The 21,558-nt window shown below is 37.5% G+C and overlaps 4 protein-coding genes across 4 annotated transcripts; 2 read left to right on the top strand and 2 right to left on the bottom strand.

Annotated features, from left to right (window-relative positions):
- The first annotated feature begins 783 nt into the window (after positions 1-783).
- LOC110704857 lies at positions 784-4,408 on the top strand. Its single transcript, XM_021882672.1, has 5 exons — positions 784-933; positions 990-1,805; positions 1,886-2,035; positions 2,682-2,867; positions 3,984-4,408. Exons 1-5 carry the CDS (start codon positions 784-786, stop codon positions 4,062-4,064), a joined length of 1,383 nt encoding a protein of 460 aa, XP_021738364.1. The 3' UTR covers positions 4,065-4,408.
- A 971-nt stretch (positions 4,409-5,379) lies between these two features.
- LOC110705031 (late embryogenesis abundant protein 76-like) lies at positions 5,380-13,236 on the top strand. The gene is made up of 3 exons (XM_021882849.1): positions 5,380-5,498; positions 6,128-6,335; positions 11,976-13,236. Exons 1-3 carry the CDS (start codon positions 5,466-5,468, stop codon positions 12,458-12,460), a joined length of 726 nt encoding a protein of 241 aa, XP_021738541.1. The 5' UTR covers positions 5,380-5,465; the 3' UTR covers positions 12,461-13,236.
- Positions 13,237-13,345: 109 nt separating this feature from the next.
- LOC110705029 (plastid division protein PDV2-like) lies at positions 13,346-15,727 on the bottom strand. Its single transcript, XM_021882848.1, has 2 exons — positions 15,283-15,727; positions 13,346-14,074 (listed from the first exon to the last, which is right to left on the bottom strand). Exons 1-2 carry the CDS (start codon positions 15,523-15,525, stop codon positions 13,448-13,450), a joined length of 870 nt encoding a protein of 289 aa, XP_021738540.1. The 5' UTR covers positions 15,526-15,727; the 3' UTR covers positions 13,346-13,447.
- A 717-nt stretch (positions 15,728-16,444) lies between these two features.
- LOC110705034 lies at positions 16,445-19,687 on the bottom strand. The gene is made up of 8 exons (XM_021882854.1): positions 19,350-19,687; positions 18,874-19,260; positions 18,166-18,551; positions 17,979-18,078; positions 17,815-17,874; positions 17,455-17,541; positions 17,232-17,360; positions 16,445-17,132 (listed from the first exon to the last, which is right to left on the bottom strand). The coding sequence occupies exons 1-8, from the start codon at positions 19,392-19,394 to the stop codon at positions 16,815-16,817; spliced, it is 1,512 nt and encodes a 503-aa protein (XP_021738546.1). The 5' UTR covers positions 19,395-19,687; the 3' UTR covers positions 16,445-16,814.
- Between the last annotated feature and the right edge of the window lie 1,871 nt (positions 19,688-21,558).

Here is a 21,558-nt window from a genome sequence, read left to right on the forward strand (position 1 = left end):
AAACCCACTACTTAGAAAAATAGGGCCTATATATTTGATTTACTTTTTTTTTTTTCTTTTTTGATACATTAGGAATTTCCCTACGTATGACTTTCTAATATTTATTTTTCTCACCTTTAAAAATAAAAATAAAAGTTATAGACTTTCTAGTTTCTAAGGAAAGAATTTAAAAAATAAAATAAAAATGTAAGCCTCATTGGCTAAAGGAAAAGCCTAAAACCCAGAACCCAACTGGGCTAAAACTCAAAACCCAACGCCATCTCCTCTTCTTCTCGCCATTTTTGCTCAGAAGATTTGCTCTGATTCTTGGGTGCTGTCTATTCTCGATGGAGTGCTGACATTGTTGGGTAAGTTATTTGTAACTCTTCACACTGTTGAATTTCTTTTAGATTCAATATCATTATTTTTTAAGATTCTTGTAACTCAATTGGATTGATATCCATCATTTGATGTTTTACTTAAATTTGTTATATTCAGAACTAATTTGCGGAATGTGAAATTCAAGATTTGATTTTTCTGGAGAAATGGGTTTAAAACCCAATTTACAGTAATTAATTTCTCAGAAATAAATGTCTAGTTATTCAGATCAATGTTAGTGAGTTTCCCATCAATTTAATTGGGAAACTTTGAGTGATTAACTTAAGTTAGAAAAAACCCAGATTATCAATAGTTTACTGATTTAGTTACTCTTTATTTCCTTTGACAAGGTGAACCCTTTAATTTTGCTGCTTTACTGGACATATTTGGGGAGAAGTTTGATAGGGTTTAAGGAAAGGTGTGAAAATGAGAGGAAGAATTGGGTTGTTTATGAACCCTAGTGGATTAGGAAGTACAACAATTGGGCGGACAAGTAAACTTGTTTCTTGTTCTGCCTTTTCCTCCTCTGCTGGGGATGGCTCAGGAGGAGGTAGAGGCCGAGGCCGGGTGTCTCCGGTTCGCCTCTTTATAATTTTGTGGCTGGTATAGCTGACTCGAATGAGTGATCGGAGGATTCCGATAAATCATTACCTCCTGCAGGACGTGGGCATGGAAGTGGAATACCCCTACCTTCCTCCCCATTTCTTCATTCATATAATTCCTTTGTTGCATCAAACCCACCACCACGGCAACCAGGATTAAGTCAGGGTAGAGGCGGTCCAGTTCAACAGTCTTTTGAGGGAGGAATTGAACTGGGATCACAACATAAAGCACCTGTATTTCTTAAGAAAGATGAATTTACGGGCACTAGAGCTGAAGCTGAATCAGTTGAGTCTGTACCTCGCCAGCCTATTGGAGAAAAGAATCTTCCTGAAAATATTTTGAATGTATTGTCAGGAACAGGGAGGGGAATCCCTGATAGAAAACCGGTATTTGAAAATAGGGTTAAAGAAGAGAATAGGCATATTAGGCCAAAGCAAGTTGGTGCTCCTGTCATTGGAGCTGGAAGAGGGGGAGATAGAGCTGAGAAAAGTGAGAAGGGCTCTGCAGGTGCAAAGACTAAAATAAGCAGAGAGGAGGCTATAAAGAAGGCAGTTGGCATCTTGTCTAGGGGTGATGATAGAAGGGAAGATGGAGGTGCTGAGAGAGGAGGTGGTCGTAGGCGAAGGGGTGGTAGATCGAAAGACGACTCTGATGATGAAGTGGAGGATGAAGACGAAGGAGACAAACTTGTCATGGGTGATGATGCAGATGGTGAAAAGTTAGCCATGGAGCTTGGGCCCAGCATGATGGCTGGACTGACTGAGGCGTTTGAAGAAATGGCTACTGATGTCTTGCCTGATCCAGAGGAGGATGAGTATCTCGAGGCATATGATACAAATCTTAAGGTAGTATCTGTTCTTCAATCTTTTCTCTTGTACTTGTTGTATGAGCTATTTCATGTGGTGATTTCACTTTTGGGTTGTAGATTGAATTGGAGCCTGAATATTTGATGGGAGATTTTGAGACAAATCCTGATATTTACGAGAATCCCCCTGTTCCTCTTCGTGAAGCTCTTGAGAAGATGAAGCCATTCTTGATGGCTTATGAGGGAATAGAGAATCAAGAGGAGTGGGAGGTAAGCATTGTCCTGCTATGTTGCATTTTCTGCTAATTAGCTTGTTTTTCTACTTTGCTTTAACATGAATTTATCGAAACTGTTTGTTAAAAATGGTTTCGCAATTTGTTTCTTGTATCTTTGAATTCTTATTCATTCTCTTGTATTGTAATCAGTGCTAATTCCTCTCCATTTCCCTTCCAACGTTATTTGACCTTTCACATCATTCCACCTTAATTAAGAAGACTGATAATTTGGTTTAAAGAGCTATTAAGTTTAGGATTAAAACACACACATGTATACATGTACACATATAATAATATAGGGATCAGATCACGTGTGTATGTGTTTGTGCCTTGGTAGTTACGTGCTTCTGTGTTGATGAAATTGTAGCTAGTTTGTCCTTTTAAGGGTGAAAAGCTGTTTATTTGGCTTCAATGGAACTTGAGTGTGAGCACACGCAATGACAGACAACGAATGAGTAGGTTTATGTGTTTGTGAAGAAATAATATTGGTTTCTCAGTTATTACCTTACTGCTGACATTTTTCAGTAAGTTATAGAGATGCATAGCTCTTTTGGGACGCTTGTTCATATGGCTTATAGTTTACATGATTTATCATTTGTCTAAGACAACATTCATTCTAATAATTATGTGGCATTTGCTAGGAAATTCTAAATGAGACAATGGAGAAAGTTTCACTTTTGAAAGAGATTGTCGATCACTATTGTGGGCCTGATATAGCAACTGCAAAGCAGCAACATGAAGAATTGGAAAGAGTTGCCAAAACTATTCCTGCTAATGTACCTAATTCTGTGAAGAACTTTACTGACCGTGCTGTTCTCTCACTCCAGGTTGGTCTTTCCTACCTTGCTATCCCTTTTTTAGGGTATAATATTTTAAGGTGCAAGGGTGTAATGCCATAATATCTTAGATTTCTGCTCATAGCAGCAGAGCATAAAGCTTTGAAGCAAAGCATTCAAGATTCAATTTTGTTGCCATTGCTCTTATAAGTGAAGCTTTAGTTTGCATCCAACTCTTCCTCTGTCCTGATACAAGAACAGATAGAGATTTTGATACCTTCAGCCTTTTTTGCTGTTGTACCCAGATATCTGTGGATGAGTGGGAACAACAAAATAATGTATGATATGACAGTAAAGAATATAGGATGATCAGTTATTCTATGTTAAGATTATCTACCAGTAAATGGATGAATATTTGTAACACAAGTATGGAAATCTTTTTATAATCATTAATCCTTTTGATAGAGATAGTTGGTTATATTCTATTTTCTCTATCCCAAAATAATTCCTACCAGCCATTTTTGGGTTGTTCCAAAATAATCTGTGTTACTTTTCATGTGCATTTCCTTTCCTTCATATTTCCACCATTTTCTTTTACTATCAACATTTTATTCGAACTTAATATGTAAATGCCTTCGCTACTGTTTACTGTATATTTTTATGTCCATGCTGAAGCCTAGTTGGAAGAATCATTTAGGACAGACCAACAGAGGGAGTGCCAAATTAGTGTGAAGTTTTGCAAGAACCTACAGGAAGGCAACACATCCTATATAGGGGAGTAATATGGACTTTTATTATCTAGTTGCTTTAATTTATGTATAGAAGTCATTGCGATTGATTGGTTAGTGCCTTTCGGCTTTGAACAAAATTGGGAAAACCACTGCCTTTCTAAGATAGCTCTTATGAAGGGTCATCCCACCCTGCTTGAGCTCTCTAGGAATCATATTTTTCTCCTTAGTAGCTATAATCTTTAGCTGCTTCACCTGCTTGTGTATGTTGACATAAACTCACTCTTAATACTCATGCTTAAAAAAGGATCTGACGGTATGTTGATAAGTTTCATGATATAGTCCGTTAATTCTGATCGGACAATCTACTGTCTGAATTTCCTTACTAAAAATGCGATTACAAACTATAATAGCAATATTGTTTAACTTTATGATGCAGAGCAATCCAGGCTGGGGATTTCATCGAAAATGGCAGTTTATGGATAAGCTGGCACTCGAGGTTTCTAAATCCTGCAAGTGAGCAGATTATTGAGGCTTAGTCCGGTTTGCATTCTTCAACAAAGACCATGTTCTGGGTATACAAATTTTTTTTCCAAAAAGGAAGATTAGTTTTTCAATAAACCTCTGTCCATTGACAGGCATATCAGCTAGAGGATTCCCCCCTAAATTGTTACAAGTATATTGAAATTTTGCATGCTTAAATAGTTAAATCGATCTTTCGAGCTGTTTGTAGTTGTGTTGCTGCTCTAATTGGCAAAATTGTAACTGATATGTAGTTTGTAGTCGAATATATAGAACTATAGAATTGGAAGACACTGTAATTTGTACTCCATAGATTTTGAGATTTGAAGTAGTCACAGTAAACAATATCTTTTTTTTTTTTGAAAAATTAGTAAACAGTGTCTTTATTCATTCTTCTGTTTAAAAAATTATGATCCTGCAAATGTATTAGGAAAACTATATGCAATAATTTGTACAGCGTTACTTAACCTAGGTAGTGTTTTTTTTTTTTAATTATTCTTTTTTTCGAATAGATGAAAATATGAAATATCCATAATTTTTTTTTTTTGAAAGGAAATAGATAAAATATCCAATTTTACTAGTACGTAAACATATGCACTGATTTTTAATTGATAGGGTGATAAGGTGATTGTTTACCAATAATCCAATTTTGTTGACTCAACATCTTTGATGCCTTATTTGGAATTGTAATATTCATTTGATGTTTTGAATGATAATCATCCCTTACATGGAGTAGAAATTAAACGAAACCCAAACTGAAGAGATAACATTAAAAGTTTTATTTATTTATTTATAAAATTAATATATTTGCAAAATATCTTATTTGAACATTGAAACTTTTTTTTTTTAAAAGATAAAGTATGCGTATAATTTGTTAGTTTGTTATAACTTTTGGTTTGGTTTGGTTTAAAATCTTGTAAATTCTAATTTAAGATTTATTCAAACTAAATCGTCACAGTAAAATTGTAAACCAAAACAATTGAAAAACAATTTTATTTGCGATTTTGTGCGATTTAGACTCAATCAAGGATTATATGAGTAACCCTATCTCCATGTGTTTAATCATACCCCGTTACTATTAACAAGTTTATCACATCCCACGTTCCTAGCACATTATAAAAATCAAAATTTACAGAGTAAATAATAAAATCTAAAAAGTAGGAGTAGATGTAGTTGCAGGAACATGTAGTAGTGTAGAACCGAATTATAGTTGAATGGCACGTACTATGGTACGTGTCACATTGGACACGCGTCCTTTGTTGTTGGAAGGCATGCAAATTTTATAAATACTTGGTATTGGATATACACAAATCCAATTAAACTCATCTATCATTATTTCTTCATTTTACTTTGTTTAAAAACAGTATTTTTAAGCTTCTGTTATTCAAAAGACTGAAAAATGGCATCTCAAGTTCAAAGCTACAATGTTGAGGTAATTTTGCTACACTTGTACTATTTTTTTTCGTATAATCACTCTATTCATAACTATTTTTGGATTTGCAATTTTGTTGATCTCGTTAAATTAATTTTAAAGTAAATTTGGACTATTTTAGTATTTATTTGTGTGAAAAAGAAGATATTAATGGCTTAAGTATATTGTTCAATATCTTATAATGTTTATTTACTTTAAAAAAAAAAAAAGAAGAAGAAATTAAGTTTGTGTTACAATGTTTCATCATCTAAGCTTTTCCAATCTTATAAACTTAAATGGGATGTAATCAAATTTAATAGTGTGATATTACTATGTATGATTATCATTATAAAGGAAATACTTTTGGAAATGTGATACATAATATTCCACAACTAATTAATTTGAACCAACTAATCTGGACCGGAAAGAGTTTTGGTATGACTTGGACGTATTTTTATGCTAACCTTAGTCGGTCTTTTGAAACAAAACATTGTTAGTTGATAAAATTTTCAATTTGTAGTCACGAGGTCATTACAAATTACAAATAAAAAAGGATACGACCTAATAATTTATCATAATAAACTATAAACATATGTTTACCCTTTCCTTTGATGGACTACCGTAATATAATCAACTACTACGTTTTGCAGGGGAAAACTAATCAGCTAAAAAAAAGAACAGGGCACACCCAGGACAAGAAAAAGGAGAAGACCCAAGTCATCAAGGATGACGCATCTGAGGCAGCCCAAGCAACCATGGATGACGCGTATTATGCAGCCCAAGCAACCAAGGATGCAGTCCAAGCGGCCAAGGATGCGGCATCTGAGGTAGCCCAAACAGCCGAGGATGATGCGTTTGATGCTGTTGATAAGTATATTAGGTGACTCGTACTTCGTAGCTTTGTCCGCCCGATCGGGCGGACATTGCCCGGTCTGACCGGGCGGAAGAAGAAGAGGTGCCTGGCAAATTCGTTGAAGAAGCTGCTCTCGCGCCCGACCGGGCGAGCCTTCGCCCGACCGGGCGAGCCTTCGCCCGATCGGGCAGACCTTGCCCGGTCTGACCGGGCGGTGGGGGTTGGATACGTTGAAGCATTCGTATGGAGTTTTCTTCTCGCGCCCGATCGGGCAGACCTTGCCCGGTCTGACCGGGCGGAGAAGGAAAAATGCGGAGACGCGGATTTTACGATTTAAAGTTATCTTTTATGTTATCTTTTTGCCCAAGTATCTTTTATTTTAGGGATTAATATAAAACCTCCCTAATATTAGTATAAGGGTTAAGAGAGAGAGAGGGAGAGCCGTTCTTGAGAAATACAAGAATCATCTTTGTAATCTTTGCAGTTTATAGTGAAATCATTCGATCTCGGTGCCCGTGGACGTAGCTATCACATCGATAGTGAACCACGTAAATTCTTGGTGTTGTTCTTATTGTTTGCATTGAATTTCTTTATTGTTTTCTTGTTTGTTTTCGACCTTTGCTTCCGCTGTCGCACAACAATTGGTATCAAGAGCTCAGGTTCAATCCTTGGAGAGTTTCTTGAAGATAACAATGGCAGGAGATTCAACAATAAGAATTGAGAAGTTTACCGGGAAAAATAGTTTCGGGCTATGGCAAATTAAGATGAAGGCTCTGTTAAAACAACAGCAGATATGGCGTCCGTTGGCTCCAAAGAGTACTACTTCGGAGTCAGGAGACGGACCGACTGACTCGCAGTTAGAAGTTATGGAAGAGAAGGCACACTCTACCATATTACTTAGTCTTGATGATCAAATCATCACGGAGGTTGCTGATCAGGAAACGGCGGCTGGATTGTGGCTGAAGCTGGAGTCATTGTATATGACTAAGTCGTTGACCAACAAATTATTACTGAAACAGCGGTTGTTTAGCCTCCGGATGCAGTCAGGTACTTCCTTACGGGAACATCTAGAAAAACTTAACTCTATTTTGCTTGATTTACGTAATTTAGATGTTAAAATTGATGATGAGGATGCTGCGTTGATTTTACTTGTATCTCTACCGTCTAGCTTTGAGAATTTTGTAGAGTCTTTTGTTGTTGGTAAGGATTCTATAACCTTAGAAGAAGTGAAGGCAGCACTTCATACTAGGGAACTCAGAATGAAAGCTACGAGTGATAATGGGGATAATGGTAGTGGGTTATTTGTTAAGTCCGGAAAGTCTAAAAAGAATAAGGGGTTTAACAAGGGGAACAATGCTGGGTCGGGTGCTGGAAACGGCAAGGATGGATCTAGTAAAACTACTACTAAAACATGTTATTACTGTAAAGAACCGGGTCACTTTAGGAATAATTGTCCGGTGAGGAAAAACAAGTCCCAGGCTGCTGTAGTTGAAGAGAAACCGAATGAGAGCTATAATTCAGAGGAAGATTTAGCATTAGTCAGTTCTGCTAGGTCTGATGATTTATCTGATAACTGGGTTCTAGATTCGGGGTGTTCGTTCCATATGTGTCCACGTCGAGATTGGTTTGATACATATGAACCTCGCAATGGGGGTATGGTTATAGTCGGTAACAATGCTCCATGTAAGGTCACAGGTATTGGTTCCATGAGGTTGAGGACTGTTGATGGGCGGAGGTTAACTTTGACTAATGTACGGCATGTTCCTGCTTTAGGAAAGAATCTGATTTCATTGGGTACCCTGGATGAATTGGGGTACAATGGTGTGTTTTCAGATGGGGAGTTGTGTATTTTCAGAGGTTCTGAGTTGGTACTTAAGGGTATCAAAAGGAACACCCTCTATGTTTTTGAGGGTGTTACACTGCCTAGTTCTGCGGTTTGCGCATCTGTATCTCACCAGGAGATGACTAAGATTTGGCACATGAGGCTTGGTCATATGGGGGAGAAGGGGATGCAGCTATTGTCCAAGAGGGGTCTTCTATCCGGGGTCAAGGTTGCCAATCTTGAATTTTGTGAGCATTGTGTGTTTGGTAAGAAACACAGGTCAAAGTTCAGCAAGGGTGCTCACATTACTGATGCAGTGCTCGATTACATCCATTCAGATTGCTGGGGTCCATCTAGAGTTGAAGGTATGGGAGGTTACCACTATTTTGTGTCATTTGTTGATGACAAGTCCCGATACACATGGCTTAGGTTGCTTAAGTCAAAGGATGAGGCCTTCAAAGTTTTCAAGCAATGGAAAGCTTTGGTGGAAAATCGACAAGGAAGGAAGATCAAGAAGCTACGAACGGACAATGGGCTAGAGTTTTGCAAAGACGAGTTTAATCAGTTCTGTGCAGATGAGGGTATAGGTCGGCATCATACTGTCAGGAAGACACCACAGCAGAACGGTGTAGCAGAACGGGTTAATCAGACACTGCTAGAGAGAGTTCGATGCATGCTCTCTAATGCAGGGCTTGGGAGGAGGTACTGGAGTGAAGCTGTGTTAACAGCTTGTTATGTCATTAATAGGGGTCCTCATTCTGGAATTGATTCCAAGATTCCGTTTGAGATCTGGAGTGGTAAGTTGCCTAATTTTTCGAATTTGAAGATTTTTGGTTGTGTTGCTTATTATCATGTTATTGAGGGTAAGCTGGATCCACGAGCCAAGAAGGGGTGTTTTGTTGGGTACGGGGATGGTGTGAAGGGGTTTAGAATTTTTTCACCTTCGGAGGGTCGGGTCATTCTTAGTAGGGATGTTACTTTCGATGAAAACACCATGTATTCAATTAAAAATGCAGAGATTTCAGATTTGAGAAGGGAAGGAGACAATTTATTACAGACAGATGGGGTACTTGAGGTACATCAGTCTACCATTGCTGATTTACCTCGGGTACAATATATTGATGATGATGCTGATGTTCCAGTGCCGGGTACTCCTGAACCTGAGATTACTCCTACTCATTCTAACTCTGGGGATGAGGTGGAGCAATCTAATCAGGGGTCATCTAGTCAACCTGACACCATTCTTGAGATGCCTAAACGAGTTATCAAGAAGCCTGTTAGATTGATTGAAGAGATGGAGGGAAGAAATTGCTGTGTTGATGCGATGACAGGTTATGCATTGAGTGTAGCTGATGATGTAGAGTCATTTGAACCTGCCACATATAAACAAGCAATTAGTTGTAGTGAGTCTGCGCAATGGCTTGCCGCAATGGGTGAAGAGATGCAGTCCCTTTACAAGAACAGAGTGTGGGAACTGGTAAAGGTACCGGAAGGGAGGAAGCTTGTGGGTTGTAAATGGATTTACAAGAAGAAAGAAGGGTTGTCGGAAACTGAGCAAATACGTTTTAAGGCTAGGCTAGTTGCTAAGGGGTTCAGTCAGGTAGAAGGGGTTGATTTTGTTGAGATATTCTCACCTGTGGTTCGACATACTTCTATCCGTGTGTTATTGTCAATTGTAGCACATTTTGATCTTGAGCTGGAGCAGTTGGATGTTAAAACGGCTTTCCTTCATGGCGATTTGGAGGAGGAGATTCTGATGAAGCAGCCCGAAGGATTCGAAGCTCCTGGAAAGGAACACTATGCCTGCAGATTGCTAAAGTCATTGTATGGACTTAAGCAATCCCCCCGACAGTGGTACAAAAGGTTTGATTCTTTTATGGTTTCACAAGGTTTTGACAGGAATTCATATGATTGCTGTGTGTATCATAGTAAGCTGGATAATGGTTCCATGATTTATCTTTTGTTATATGTTGATGACATGTTGGTTGCCACAAAGAATAAATCTGATATTGCTAGATTAAAGGAGATGCTTAACTCGGAGTTTGACATGAAAGACTTGGGTGCAGCTAGGAAGATTTTGGGTATGGAGATCTACAGGGATCGGGCTACAGGTAAGCTTTTCTTGACTCAGAAAAGCTACATTGAAAAGATTTTGTCTCGTTTTGGGATGGAAAAATCGAAGCCTATAAGTACGCCAACTACTGTTAGTTGTAAGTTGTCTTTGTCTATGTCACCTCAATCAGAGGAGGAGTTGTCTTATATGTCTAGAGTTCCATATGCAAACGCGGTTGGTTGTTTGATGTATGCTATGGTCTGTACTAGGCCGGATATTGCGCATGCTGTTAGTGTTGTAAGCAGGTTTATGGCTCGACCTGGGAGGGAACACTGGCAAGGGGTGAAAAGGATTTTTCGCTACCTGAGAGGGACAACTGATATTGGTCTTGTGTACGGGAATGGTAGGGAATGCTTGGTCACTGGGTACAGTGATTCTGATTATGCAGCTGATGTGGATACCAGGAGGTCTGTGACTGGTTATGTGTTCACTTTGGGTGGTTCTGTGGTTAGTTGGAAGTCTACATTGCAGTCATCAGTTACGTTGTCAACTACTGAAGCTGAGTATATGGCTTTAACTTCTGCAGCTAAGGAGTCTATTTGGCTCAAAGGCCTAGTAGGTGAACTGGGTATTGCACAGGATTTTGCTACAGTGTATTGTGATAGTCTAAGTGCGATTTGCTTAGCTAAAGATCAAGTACACCATGATCGGACGAAGCACATTGATGTCAGGTATCATTTCTTGCGTACTGACAAGAGGATTAAGGTGAAGAAGATTGGGACTGCTGACAACCCGGCTGATTTCTTCACTAAGCCTGTTCCGTTTAGCAAGTTTAAACATTGCTTAGACTTGCTAAATATTGATTACTACGTGATGTAGTAGGCCCTGAGGGGCGAAGTTGGGGAGCTCCTGGTGTAGGTGTGTTGGCCTTAAGGTGGAGCTTGCCCGGGGCTTGTGATGCAGGTGGAGCATTATGAGTTGTTATACTTGGAGACGAGTATGTGATGGGTCTTGGTTGAAGACTTATCGGGATGTATGGCTTATGCATGAGTCCTGCATCGGGTTTGGCTTGAGATGTTTTTTCACTATGTCTTGATGGGGTCGTTTGCTGACTACGAGTTCTCGTCAAGGTGGAGATTGTTGATAAGTATATTAGGTGACTCGTACTTCGTAGCTTTGTCCGCCCGATCGGGCGGACATTGCCCGGTCTGACCGGGCGGAAGAAGAAGAGGTGCCTGGCAAATTCGTTGAAGAAGCTGCTCTCGCGCCCGACCGGGCGAGCCTTCGCCCGACCGGGCGAGCCTTCGCCCGATCGGGCAGACCTTGCCCGGTCTGACCGGGCGGTGGGGGTTGGATACGTTGAAGCATTCGTATGGAGTTTTCTTCTCGCGCCCGATCGGGCAGACCTTGCTCGGTCTGACCGGGCGGAGAAGGAAAAATGCGGAGACGCGGATTTTACGATTTAAAGTTATCTTTTATGTTATCTTTTTGCCCAAGTATCTTTTATTTTAGGGATTAATATAAAACCTCCCTAATATTAGTATAAGGGTTAAGAGAGAGAGAGGGAGAGCCGTTCTTGAGAAATACAAGAATCATCTTTGTAATCTTTGCAGTTTATAGTGAAATCATTCGATCTCGGTGCCCGTGGACGTAGCTATCACATCGATAGTGAACCACGTAAATTCTTGGTGTTGTTCTTATTGTTTGCATTGAATTTCTTTATTGTTTTCTTGTTTGTTTTCGACCTTTGCTTCCGCTGTCGCACAACAGATGCAGCCCAAGCAACCAAGGTCGCAGTCCAAGCAGCCAAGGATGCAGCATCTGAGGTAGCTCAAAAAGGCAAGGATGACGCGTTTGTTGCTTCCCAAGCAACCAAAGTCGCTGTCCAAGCAGCCAATGATGCGGCATTTGATGTAGCGCAGAAAGGCAAGGATGATGCGTTTGATGCAGCCCAAGTAACCAAGGATGACGCGTTTGATGCAGCCCAAGCAACCAAGGATGATGCGTTCTGTGCAGCCCTAGCTACTGATGATGACGCGTTTTATGCAGCCCAAGTGACTGAAGATGATGCGTTTAATGCAGCCCAAGCAACTGAGGATGATGCATATAACGCAGCCCAAGCAACCAAGGACAAGGCATCTGAAGCAGCCCAAACAACCAAGGATAACGCATGTAATGCAGCCAAAGGAACCAAGAAGAAGGCAGGCTCGGAGATGGCAGAAATGGGTCGAGTCAAAGTAAGAAAAGTTCTGTAGATGAGATTATCATCAGTCGACTTTTGTAAACGTAGCCTAAAACAACCTTTTTACTAGTTTTAGGTCTTGTTAAACCTTAGCCTAAAACAATATTTTGCAAGGTTTTGGGTCTTGCTAAAGTTCCCAAAAACTGTTTTACCATGTTTTAGGGGTAGCTGTTTGTTAATCACTATGTTTTGGTAATATATTATCAATGAAAACTTAATTATTACTTTGTTATTTCGTAAATGTTCATATTTCAATTGGAAAGTAATAAAAAATGAGAATATTTGTACAAGAAATAAAAATTTGCAAAGATTTTAAGAATGTCCAAGACTCCCAAGTCATTAGTAAAAGATCTCGAATTTATAATTTTTGGGTCATCAATGTGCCATAGAAAACTACCAATCAAGCTTTGCCCAACCTAACTACGATGGGCCATTTACAAGCTGATGGCAGCCAACTAGCCATGCCTGCATAGTGACAACTTGAAAAATGTGAAAAAAAAAAAAATTAAAAAAAATCTTGCCTCCGATGGCTCTCAGGTCATGGGCAGAGTACTGACTCTGGCTAGACCCGAAAATATCTTGCCTCTGATGGTTCTCAGATTAGGTCATTGGCAACATTTCCTACTTGCTCTATCAAGATCCAATTCAACTTGAAACAAAACCCGAACTTAAACAAATTGAGAAAAATATGTTGGACAAATATATCTCTAAGCTCTAGCTTTGTAAGTGCATATTAAGCTGTCCATGCCCCTAGATTGCCCAGAAAAAGTCCTAGAAAATCAGGTCACTTAGCAATGTACAAATATTATTGAAGATGAGCCTTCCTATATCTGATTTTGGCTTCATTTTTCTCCACAATATGGAGATCAGCCAGTAAGAAAGCAAACTAAATTAACAATGGAGAAATAAACAATCTCATTTCAAAATTTGAAGGAAAAGAAATCAACTTTACTTGTCATGATGGCAGGATATACAAAAAAGTTGACAACATAGGCAGTTATTAACCGCAACCATAATGCACATCAGGATTATCGGCAACATGATCAAATGGAATTTCAACTCTCTCCTTCACAATGCAACGGATTTCGCCATCCTCCATCACCGCTGTTTTACCAGGGGGGCAACGTGCACCAAGTGCCCTGCCTTGGTCATTGGGTTGTTGAAACAATGACAGGACATTTAATTTGGTACCTTTTTTCTGAAGCTTAGGTTCAAAACCAGCCAAGCTAAGCAGAGAGATAACGCCAACAAGGGTAAGCATGGTCTTGGCAGTGGAATGAACAAGAAATCTAAATCCTCCCCATAGCTTGCTGGGTTTACTTTGAGTTTGGCTTTCCTTTGACTCGTTGCCCCCATTAAGACCATTTTGTGCAAGCTTACGTGAATATGGAGCACGTGAGGGATAATTCTTGTCTAGCACCAAAGAATTGGGAGAATGGGTTTGATATGGAGGAAGTAGCAGTTCATTGTCGTGCTCCACCTTCATACTTGCAAAAGCTTCTGCCTCTTGTATCACATCAGAGTGCTCCCCTTTATACTCACTGAGCTTCTTAAGCAACATCTTACGGCTGTACTCAATTTCTCCAATCACAGCTTCTCTTTCGTATTGCTGCTGTTGTCGTAAAGACTGATCCAAAACATGTAACAGTTAATACACATCACAGCAAGCCACCATCTGATAGACATGTCCTAAATTGAACACCTCTTAGCTACACACTAATCTTTACGCAAAATCAGTAATTGGACAAGCATTATATCATATTATTTACTCCCCCTCTTAGCTACACACTACAAGCTTTATGCAAAATCAGTAATTGGACAAGCATTAAATCATATTATTTACTTCCCCTGACTACTCCGCCTTACATATCTTCATTCTACAAGCCAAAGTACACTAAATTTTTATGAACCAAACATGATGCAGTGGTATTACCACTGCCTTCCACAACCCCGTCACAGGGCGATGCTTACACCATATGAAAGAATTGTAAACTAGATTCACAGACTTTTTTCTTCTTCTAATTGACTCATAAAGACACCAGCTTCCGGCTTCCCTGACCATCTTACATGTCACATTTCAATGACTAAATAGCAGAAGTGAAGAACCCTCCGATGTCTCCCTAGTAAATGATTGAGGCTGCACAGCAGCGAAACACAATTCTTTGTTCTTTCTTAGTTTTAGGTTGGGTAATTTCGCATACCAGCTATACATGAACTAGACCAATCCTTCCACAATTGGGTAGTTCAACTCATGCAAAAGATAAGCTTCATTTCAAGATGAAAAATTAAATCAAGGCACCCAATTCCAACCTTTTACAAATCACTGAAAGGATAGTTCTTATTCATAAAGGTATAGATTTAGGATTACGGGACCAGCTAACCGCGAATCGAAAATGAAGCAAGTAAGCAACTTTGCTCCAATAAGCACCTTATCAAAGCACACTATACTGGTAAGATAAAGAGTACACAAATACATAATGGGTACAAACATTAGCCATATGATTACTTAATCAGTTACTAAACAAAATGTGTTACAATTACCATTTCTTTTCCCCTAATAAATAATTAAAAACAAATAGAATTACTCGTAATCTCCTAGCAAAATTGGCAAAATAGCATACCACCAATTTCTGAAAATCCCAAAATATTGTTATAAACAGCAAACACTCCTAAATTCTGCAACAAATCTTCGAATAATACACCAAATTCAACCAAAATTAACAAATTCTTCAAATTAACAACAACCCAGAAACAGGATCACAAAACCCTAAAAACCCAAATGAAAAAAAATCAAAGATGAAACCAGAAATAAAGAAAAGGGATGCATAGAATTACTTGCAAAGAAGCTAGCTGATTCTCAAGGGCATCAAAAGAGTAGCAAATGTTCAAAAGGGCATCAGTTTCTTCATCAGCTTCGTCACCATTTTGTGCAGAAGAAGAAGAATCGCCATTGTTTTGAGAAGCTTCAAGGTGAGATTGAAGTGGGTTTGTTGATTTACGAATGCAATTTGCGATTTTGGAGCGTAATTCAGATGCTCGAACTAACACCATTCCTATCCTCTCTTCTTCCATTTCCATCTTTTTGGCTCTTGTTCTCGTTCTCTCTCCACTTCACTGAAAACAAGTAAACCGCCAAAAATGCTCTATTGCGGGGGTAGAGTTTTGGAATTTAGGGTTTTATTTTATTTTATTTTTTTTGGGAAAGATATTTAGCACCGTGATTAAGAGAAATAAAGAAAATGATTTAGACGAGAATTAAATTCCAATTTTAGATATATTCCCAAAAAAATAAAATAAAAAAATAAAAAATCAACATAGATATGGCTTTATGCTGGTATTAATGCCTTTTAAAGAAGTGTCTTAATTTATTTAAATCTTGTTTAGAGTAAAAATTCACCCTTTTAAAGCTAGTTAACCTTATTAGCTTATCACAAACTACCCATAATCTATTCGTTTTAGGAAATTAATTCATGTACTAATACTTATGGTATATTCTAAGGTTATGTTGTGATTGACTGAATTGAGCTAACTGAACTTAACTTAACTTATCTCAACTTATTGGAGTTGAAATGAACTAAATTGAACTGGATATTTCATGAGTGAAGGAAATTAAGAACTTAACTTAACTAAACTGAAAATAATCAGAAGAGAACAGACCTTAAATCAAATTAAACTTGGTTTAGTGGAAAAGATTACACTAAGGTTAGAGTCTAAATGTTCAATTCCTACAAGAGATACTTTGAGGGTAGGAATCCCTTCCCCTTACCCTTCCCTCCTAACTAGCTTAGGTTTACTTCCATTGTTTAGGATTTTAGCCTCAATATTCTCAATTTATTTATTTGATATTCATCAACTAGAAAATGCAAATTTGTGTGACTATTAATAGCAAAATGCTCATGTTGGCTTATATCACCTGTAAAATATGTTCTTCTGCATCATTTTTTTTTCCCCAATATTTCATTATCAAAAATATATTAAGCAACAATTCTCCAAGAAATTGACAAAACTAATCTTTCTTGAGTAATACTTTACCACTATATAGGAGACCGACCAAATCACACATGCCAAAAATGCAACCAAGCAAAAGCCAAATTCCATTCCCTTAGCTTATCTTCTCATATTTAGAGGTTCAACTTGAACCACAAACTAAGCAATTTCATCAAGATAATAATGATCAAATAAGCTCAAGTCCAATTACATTGAAACATTATCAACTTTGTTGTCTTGTTCATGCATAATTGAGTGACATCCTCGCGACACCAATAGACATAACAAGACCTTGAGCCAGTTTGATCAGCACCTCTTTCGCGCTATGTTTGTGTATCAACCATCTACTCAGTTTTTTCAGCTCATAAGTGGGTGTATGATCACTGCAAGAGATCCTTGGGGAACTGATAGCGGAAGGAAAAGTCGTGGGGAATCCATTCAATGCCTTTCCATCCTTTCTTATGTCGAAAGTTGTAACTAGAAGTAGTCCTGTTTCTCTGAAGATCTGCAGGAAGAATCTGCTCCAGAATCTTCATGAATTCAGGTGGGTGTAAGCTGGATTCTTTGGCATAACTCTCTACAATCTTTGGCAGTAGTATCTTGTTCTGTTCTTTATGAACTCGATAATTGCTTAAGATGTACTGGTCTCTTGCAGCAATCAGGTCTTGGAACACTCTCTGAGGCGTGTATATACGAATCTATGTACACACATAAAGCACAAGATTGTTACACATAATGTATAAAACTTTCAGTAAGACCTTCAAATAAACAGTGATGTTTTGTTGTAAGGTTATTACTTGTGGATCGGAATGGCTTCCACAGCAAAGGGAAAAGTAACATAGAGGTTCACAGTGATCAATCGCGAACATTCTTCTTCTGTCTCCAGTCCTGAATTTTTTCTTAAGATGGAGTAGTTTATGAAACCACTGCAAGAAGATGGATACATACACATTCAAATTGTTTCATGACATAAAAGATTTAAAAGTAATTATAATTACTTAAAAGTTAAAGAAGATATACTTGTCCCGGGTGAGGCAATTGGTTCCCAAGAATGTAGTCCTGTATCATGCTCACACTGATAGTATGACTCCCAATACTATATGCAGCCTGTGTAACACGAGCAGCTTATAAACAACGATTTCAAAACATATACACCATACTCCCTCCGTCCCAAAAACTAAGTTTTAACATATTCAATTTGGATGGTTTTCCCTGCATTTTTTTTTTAACTTGTGACTCGTGGGTAAAATCCCACCCATCCACTTTTTATTCTCCACCTCTTCCTGCTATAATCTCTGCTTTATAATGCAGTATAAACTTAACTCTGGGACAAAGCGAGTATTTTTTGGAGATGAATTAAACAATGAGTAAATTCTGAACCTTTAATATCAAGGACACTCGTTTAAGCTTGTTTTGTGGCACTCCATACTCCAGAAATGCCTGTATTTCGCGTCACCAATAAAAAGACTTCAGCGTTATACAGCAAAGCTTGTAAGAGAAGTTGATACAATGCTCAAATTTGTTATTGGTAATAGCATTCTTACATGCATCACAAGAGCATTGTGCACATTAATCCAAAATGCCAACTTCTCTTTGTGGTTCAATTTGCTTGGTTTTACTCCATCCAATTTGTTAACAAGTAACCTGCAGACAAAAAATGAACCTCACTGCAAGATCAAAAACTGAAACAAACATTTAATACGATGAGTAATGAGTCGATGATAGAATTACCTATATTTATGAAGCATGGGCTCAATATCTCTGAATTTAGTACTGTCCCTATGAATCTGAAGGACCTCAACCATTTGACAGTAAGGTCCACTAAACTCGAAATGTCCTCCTGCTTGGTAAGGTGCATCTGAATGTAAGTCCTGAAAAGATTTTATCCTAAGAGGACTCCACAAATTAGATTCATGAGTTTGTGGTGATCCACTTATCGACGATGGAATTGATACAGCAGGTGATGAGAAATTGTTGCTGATCACAGAATTTCCTGCCAGTTTACAGTAAATTGCTGAAATGCACCTGATCATCTCCTCTGAAAGCCAATTTGCTGTCTCTTTAACATCACTGAAGTTATAGGTGGCTACATTGTTTGAAACTTCACAAGCTTCTGGCTGATGAGATAAAATAATTTATCCAATTCAGCATCAAGAGTTAAATTCTTTAGCAAAAATAAGTTCAGCTAAGGGCCGATATGATAAGTTCAGATAAGGAAAAGTAAGTTCAGATACGGGTTTTCATTCAGGTGAAACCGTGAAACGATCAAAGCCATGTTCTTTACTATCAGCTGTTTTCAGATTACTTTATTGCAGAGTTCATTCAGGTGTATTACAGTACTAAACAGAAACTTGAGGATTTATATGCATTCATGTAGCAAAATTATAATGATAATGTTACTAGTAGAAGTTTTGCATGAAAAAAAATACATTTATTTACCTCTAGCATAGTAAGAGGCAAGGAATGATAAGAGTTCACAGCTTCTGCAACCTTTCCTGCTAGAGGAGATAATCGACTTGCATAGACTGTCGATTGATGAGATAACGAAGAGTGACTCCGGTGAATGCTACTACCAAGCACATCTTCTTGTTCCTTAGCTTCATTATTGTGTTCTTCTAAGCAAATGTTGTTAATGACAGGTTGATCTGCAGGAATCTGAAAACGATCAGAACAGACCTTTTGTTCTGATAAAACATTGTTGCTGTCTTTTGACAGTGAGGCTAGTCGGCGATCAAGCGCTTTCTGATACAGGGAAACAAGATACTTCTCCAACTCCAGTACTTCCATCTCTAACATCGCGATTTCTCTAAGAAGTTCTGTGACAGACTGAAGCAAGAGGAAACGTTACTGCGCCGTTTATATCAGCAAGAACTTTCAAATTAGCATTAATAATGCATTGGTATAAAAAGTGTTACCTTTGGCTTTGAAGATATCTGAAGTTGAGAAACAGGTTTCTCCATGTTTACAGCTTCACAAGTGTTGGACAATAATCAGCCTTTTCGGAGTGTCGATCTGAAAGAATGAGCTTTAATAAAGTTTGGTGGTAAACCAACTGATGAAGGTAGAAGTTGCTAAGTGAGCTTCTTCCATAGAAATTGGATGTACATAAAGTGAAACTAACTGATGTTTCTATTGTTATTTGAAGACTTGGGTTTTTCTAAGGACTCGAATACTTCTGAGCTGAAATAGTTACACTAGTTACTAAAGTAATAGGACGCAAAATAATACTGATGGTTTTAAATATAAACCTCTATTGTGTACGATGTCTTCCTTTTTATTACGCCTCTATCGTTGCTACATTATCCTAATCTCTCATAAGTCATTAATTATAAAGAATAAAGAATACATCATAAAATAGTTTAAAATTATACTTCGTATGATACTAATATTAATCATGATGTAGGGAGTAATTTTTATTTATAATATAACTAAAAGAGCAATCTTTTTAATTAACTAGTGGCTTCCTCTTTTTAAAGGTTAGTTTACTTTTAAAATACTTTGTATTTTTTTTTTTTTGAAGCAAAAATACTTTGTATTATTATTCCACTTTCAATTTAGTTCACATGTTTCCATAATCTCTGTTTATTACTTCACATCCAAAATGACAAAACTATCTACTCGCTCAATACAACTCTTTTTTCTTCTTTTTCTTTTAAGATTGCTCAATATAATTCTTTATACCACGTAAGTAAATAAAATATGTTTCGTGCCATCTATTGTCTCAGGAGTATAAACCAGTGATTCTAACATTCACAAGCAAGTTCAAACTTTGGAGTATAGTAGACTATTCAGATTGACTTCAGAGCTGAGAATGGTCCTAAAATTGACAAAACACTATATTGGTAATAGTTCTTTAAGCTTATATAATCCATAAATGAAAGAATTTAACACACAAAAGGAAATTGAAGAAGATGGCCAAAAATTCCCCTTTTATTTGCCATCTTTTTACCAAAAATTCTCACAAAAATCGGTCAGTAAAATAAGATGGGGAGCATATTTATTATCATAGACATACATATATTTTTAACATTCTAAACATTGTCATTTTGACATAGGTGCATTGTCAAGCCTAATAAAAAAGTTGTATTCAAGAATTCAACAAAATTTCAACGCAAGAGGCTCTTATAATCATTCCCATAATCTAACTTTTTGCCTAATAATCACTAACAGTACCCTCAATCAATGCCTTTATTTTTTTGGGAAAGGAGAAAGACATGATCTGAAGTTATTCAATAATTAGAATAACTAAATCACCCTTAGCTTCAATCAATATGTTACTATAGCTATGAACGCAAAATAATCATTTGTAACATGTCAAATGACTACAATACATTTACTTCGTATATGTATGTAAGTAAGCACGGGATACTATGACAGCCTTTAATTTGCATCCTTTATTAGTTGTCTAACTGTTAGACAGTTAATCTGAGTCTAAGTAAATAGGCTCGTGAACAAAAGATCAACGTCATGAAACTATGAAAGCGCAGTTGTATTCAACTAACTACACTCACGAAGAAGGCTCACAGAAAAAACCAACATGAAAACTGCAACCTTAGTAAAATCCAACAGATTTTGACAGTAAAGCACAGAAGTGTAAGCTGAAGATAAATACAAGTTCCACATTTATTGCAAACAGAACAAATTACTGAGATATGGAGTGAGACTACTCACACGAATGTCAATCAAATGTCCTTTGGAAAAGCTTAAAAACACTAAATATTAAGGAAAAAAAAGGGGGGAAATTTTTCATTATTCTTGATGTAATTTTACACAGTTTTTTGTGTACAAAATTGAATTAAAAAGTTGGGTATAATTTGTTGACTAGTCCCTTGTCAAATGTAAAGCAAAACCACTTAATTGTCTGTTGTAGTAACTTTAATTGGACGTGGTGGTCTAATTTTTTGCATGAAAAGAAGGGGTGGTGGCTTTTTGGTTGAATGGCTACAAAGTTTATTTGAAATGGTTAATTTGATTTTAGCATAAAGGTTGTAAGTCTTGTAGTGTACTATTATGCACTTTAGTTATTGCATAACAAGTTTTCCAAAATTTAAGATCTATATAGTGTTTACATGGTCATGAAAGTCGCTCTTCTAATTGTTCATCTATATTATTCAAACACTAGTA

The sequence above is a fragment of the Chenopodium quinoa genome, unplaced genomic scaffold, assembly GCF_001683475.1.
Source record: "Chenopodium quinoa cultivar QQ74 unplaced genomic scaffold, ASM168347v1, whole genome shotgun sequence".
Taxonomy (NCBI): domain Eukaryota; kingdom Viridiplantae; phylum Streptophyta; class Magnoliopsida; order Caryophyllales; family Amaranthaceae; genus Chenopodium; species Chenopodium quinoa.

What these genes read in the sequence shown, in the direction of transcription:
- LOC110704857 (XM_021882672.1), top strand. Translation starts at nt 784, where the DNA reads ATGAGAGGAAGAATTGGGTTGTTTATGAACCCTAGTGGATTAGGAAGT. An exon ending in GCCGAGGCCGGGTGTCTCCG is followed by an intron (nt 934 to 989) that starts GTTCGCCTCTTT and finishes GAGTGATCGGAG; the next exon opens with GATTCCGATAAATCATTACC. An exon ending in AGAATCAAGAGGAGTGGGAG is followed by an intron (nt 2,036 to 2,681) that starts GTAAGCATTGTC and finishes GGCATTTGCTAG; the next exon opens with GAAATTCTAAATGAGACAAT.
- LOC110705034 (XM_021882854.1), bottom strand. Translation starts at nt 19,394, where the DNA reads ATGGAGAAACCTGTTTCTCAACTTCAGATATCTTCAAAGCCAAAG. An exon ending in ACAATGCTCTTGTGATGCAT is followed by an intron (nt 17,875 to 17,978) that starts GTAAGAATGCTA and finishes CGCGAAATACAG; the next exon opens with GCATTTCTGGAGTATGGAGT. An exon ending in GAAGCCATTCCGATCCACAA is followed by an intron (nt 17,133 to 17,231) that starts GTAATAACCTTA and finishes GTGTGTACATAG; the next exon opens with ATTCGTATATACACGCCTCA.
- LOC110705031 (XM_021882849.1), top strand. Translation starts at nt 5,466, where the DNA reads ATGGCATCTCAAGTTCAAAGCTACAATGTTGAG. An exon ending in TTCAAAGCTACAATGTTGAG is followed by an intron (nt 5,499 to 6,127) that starts GTAATTTTGCTA and finishes TACGTTTTGCAG; the next exon opens with GGGAAAACTAATCAGCTAAA. An exon ending in AGCCGAGGATGATGCGTTTG is followed by an intron (nt 6,336 to 11,975) that starts ATGCTGTTGATA and finishes GTCGCACAACAG; the next exon opens with ATGCAGCCCAAGCAACCAAG.
- LOC110705029 (XM_021882848.1), bottom strand. Translation starts at nt 15,525, where the DNA reads ATGGAAATGGAAGAAGAGAGGATAGGAATGGTGTTAGTTCGAGCATCT. An exon ending in ATCAGCTAGCTTCTTTGCAA is followed by an intron (nt 14,075 to 15,282) that starts GTAATTCTATGC and finishes GTTTTGGATCAG; the next exon opens with TCTTTACGACAACAGCAGCA.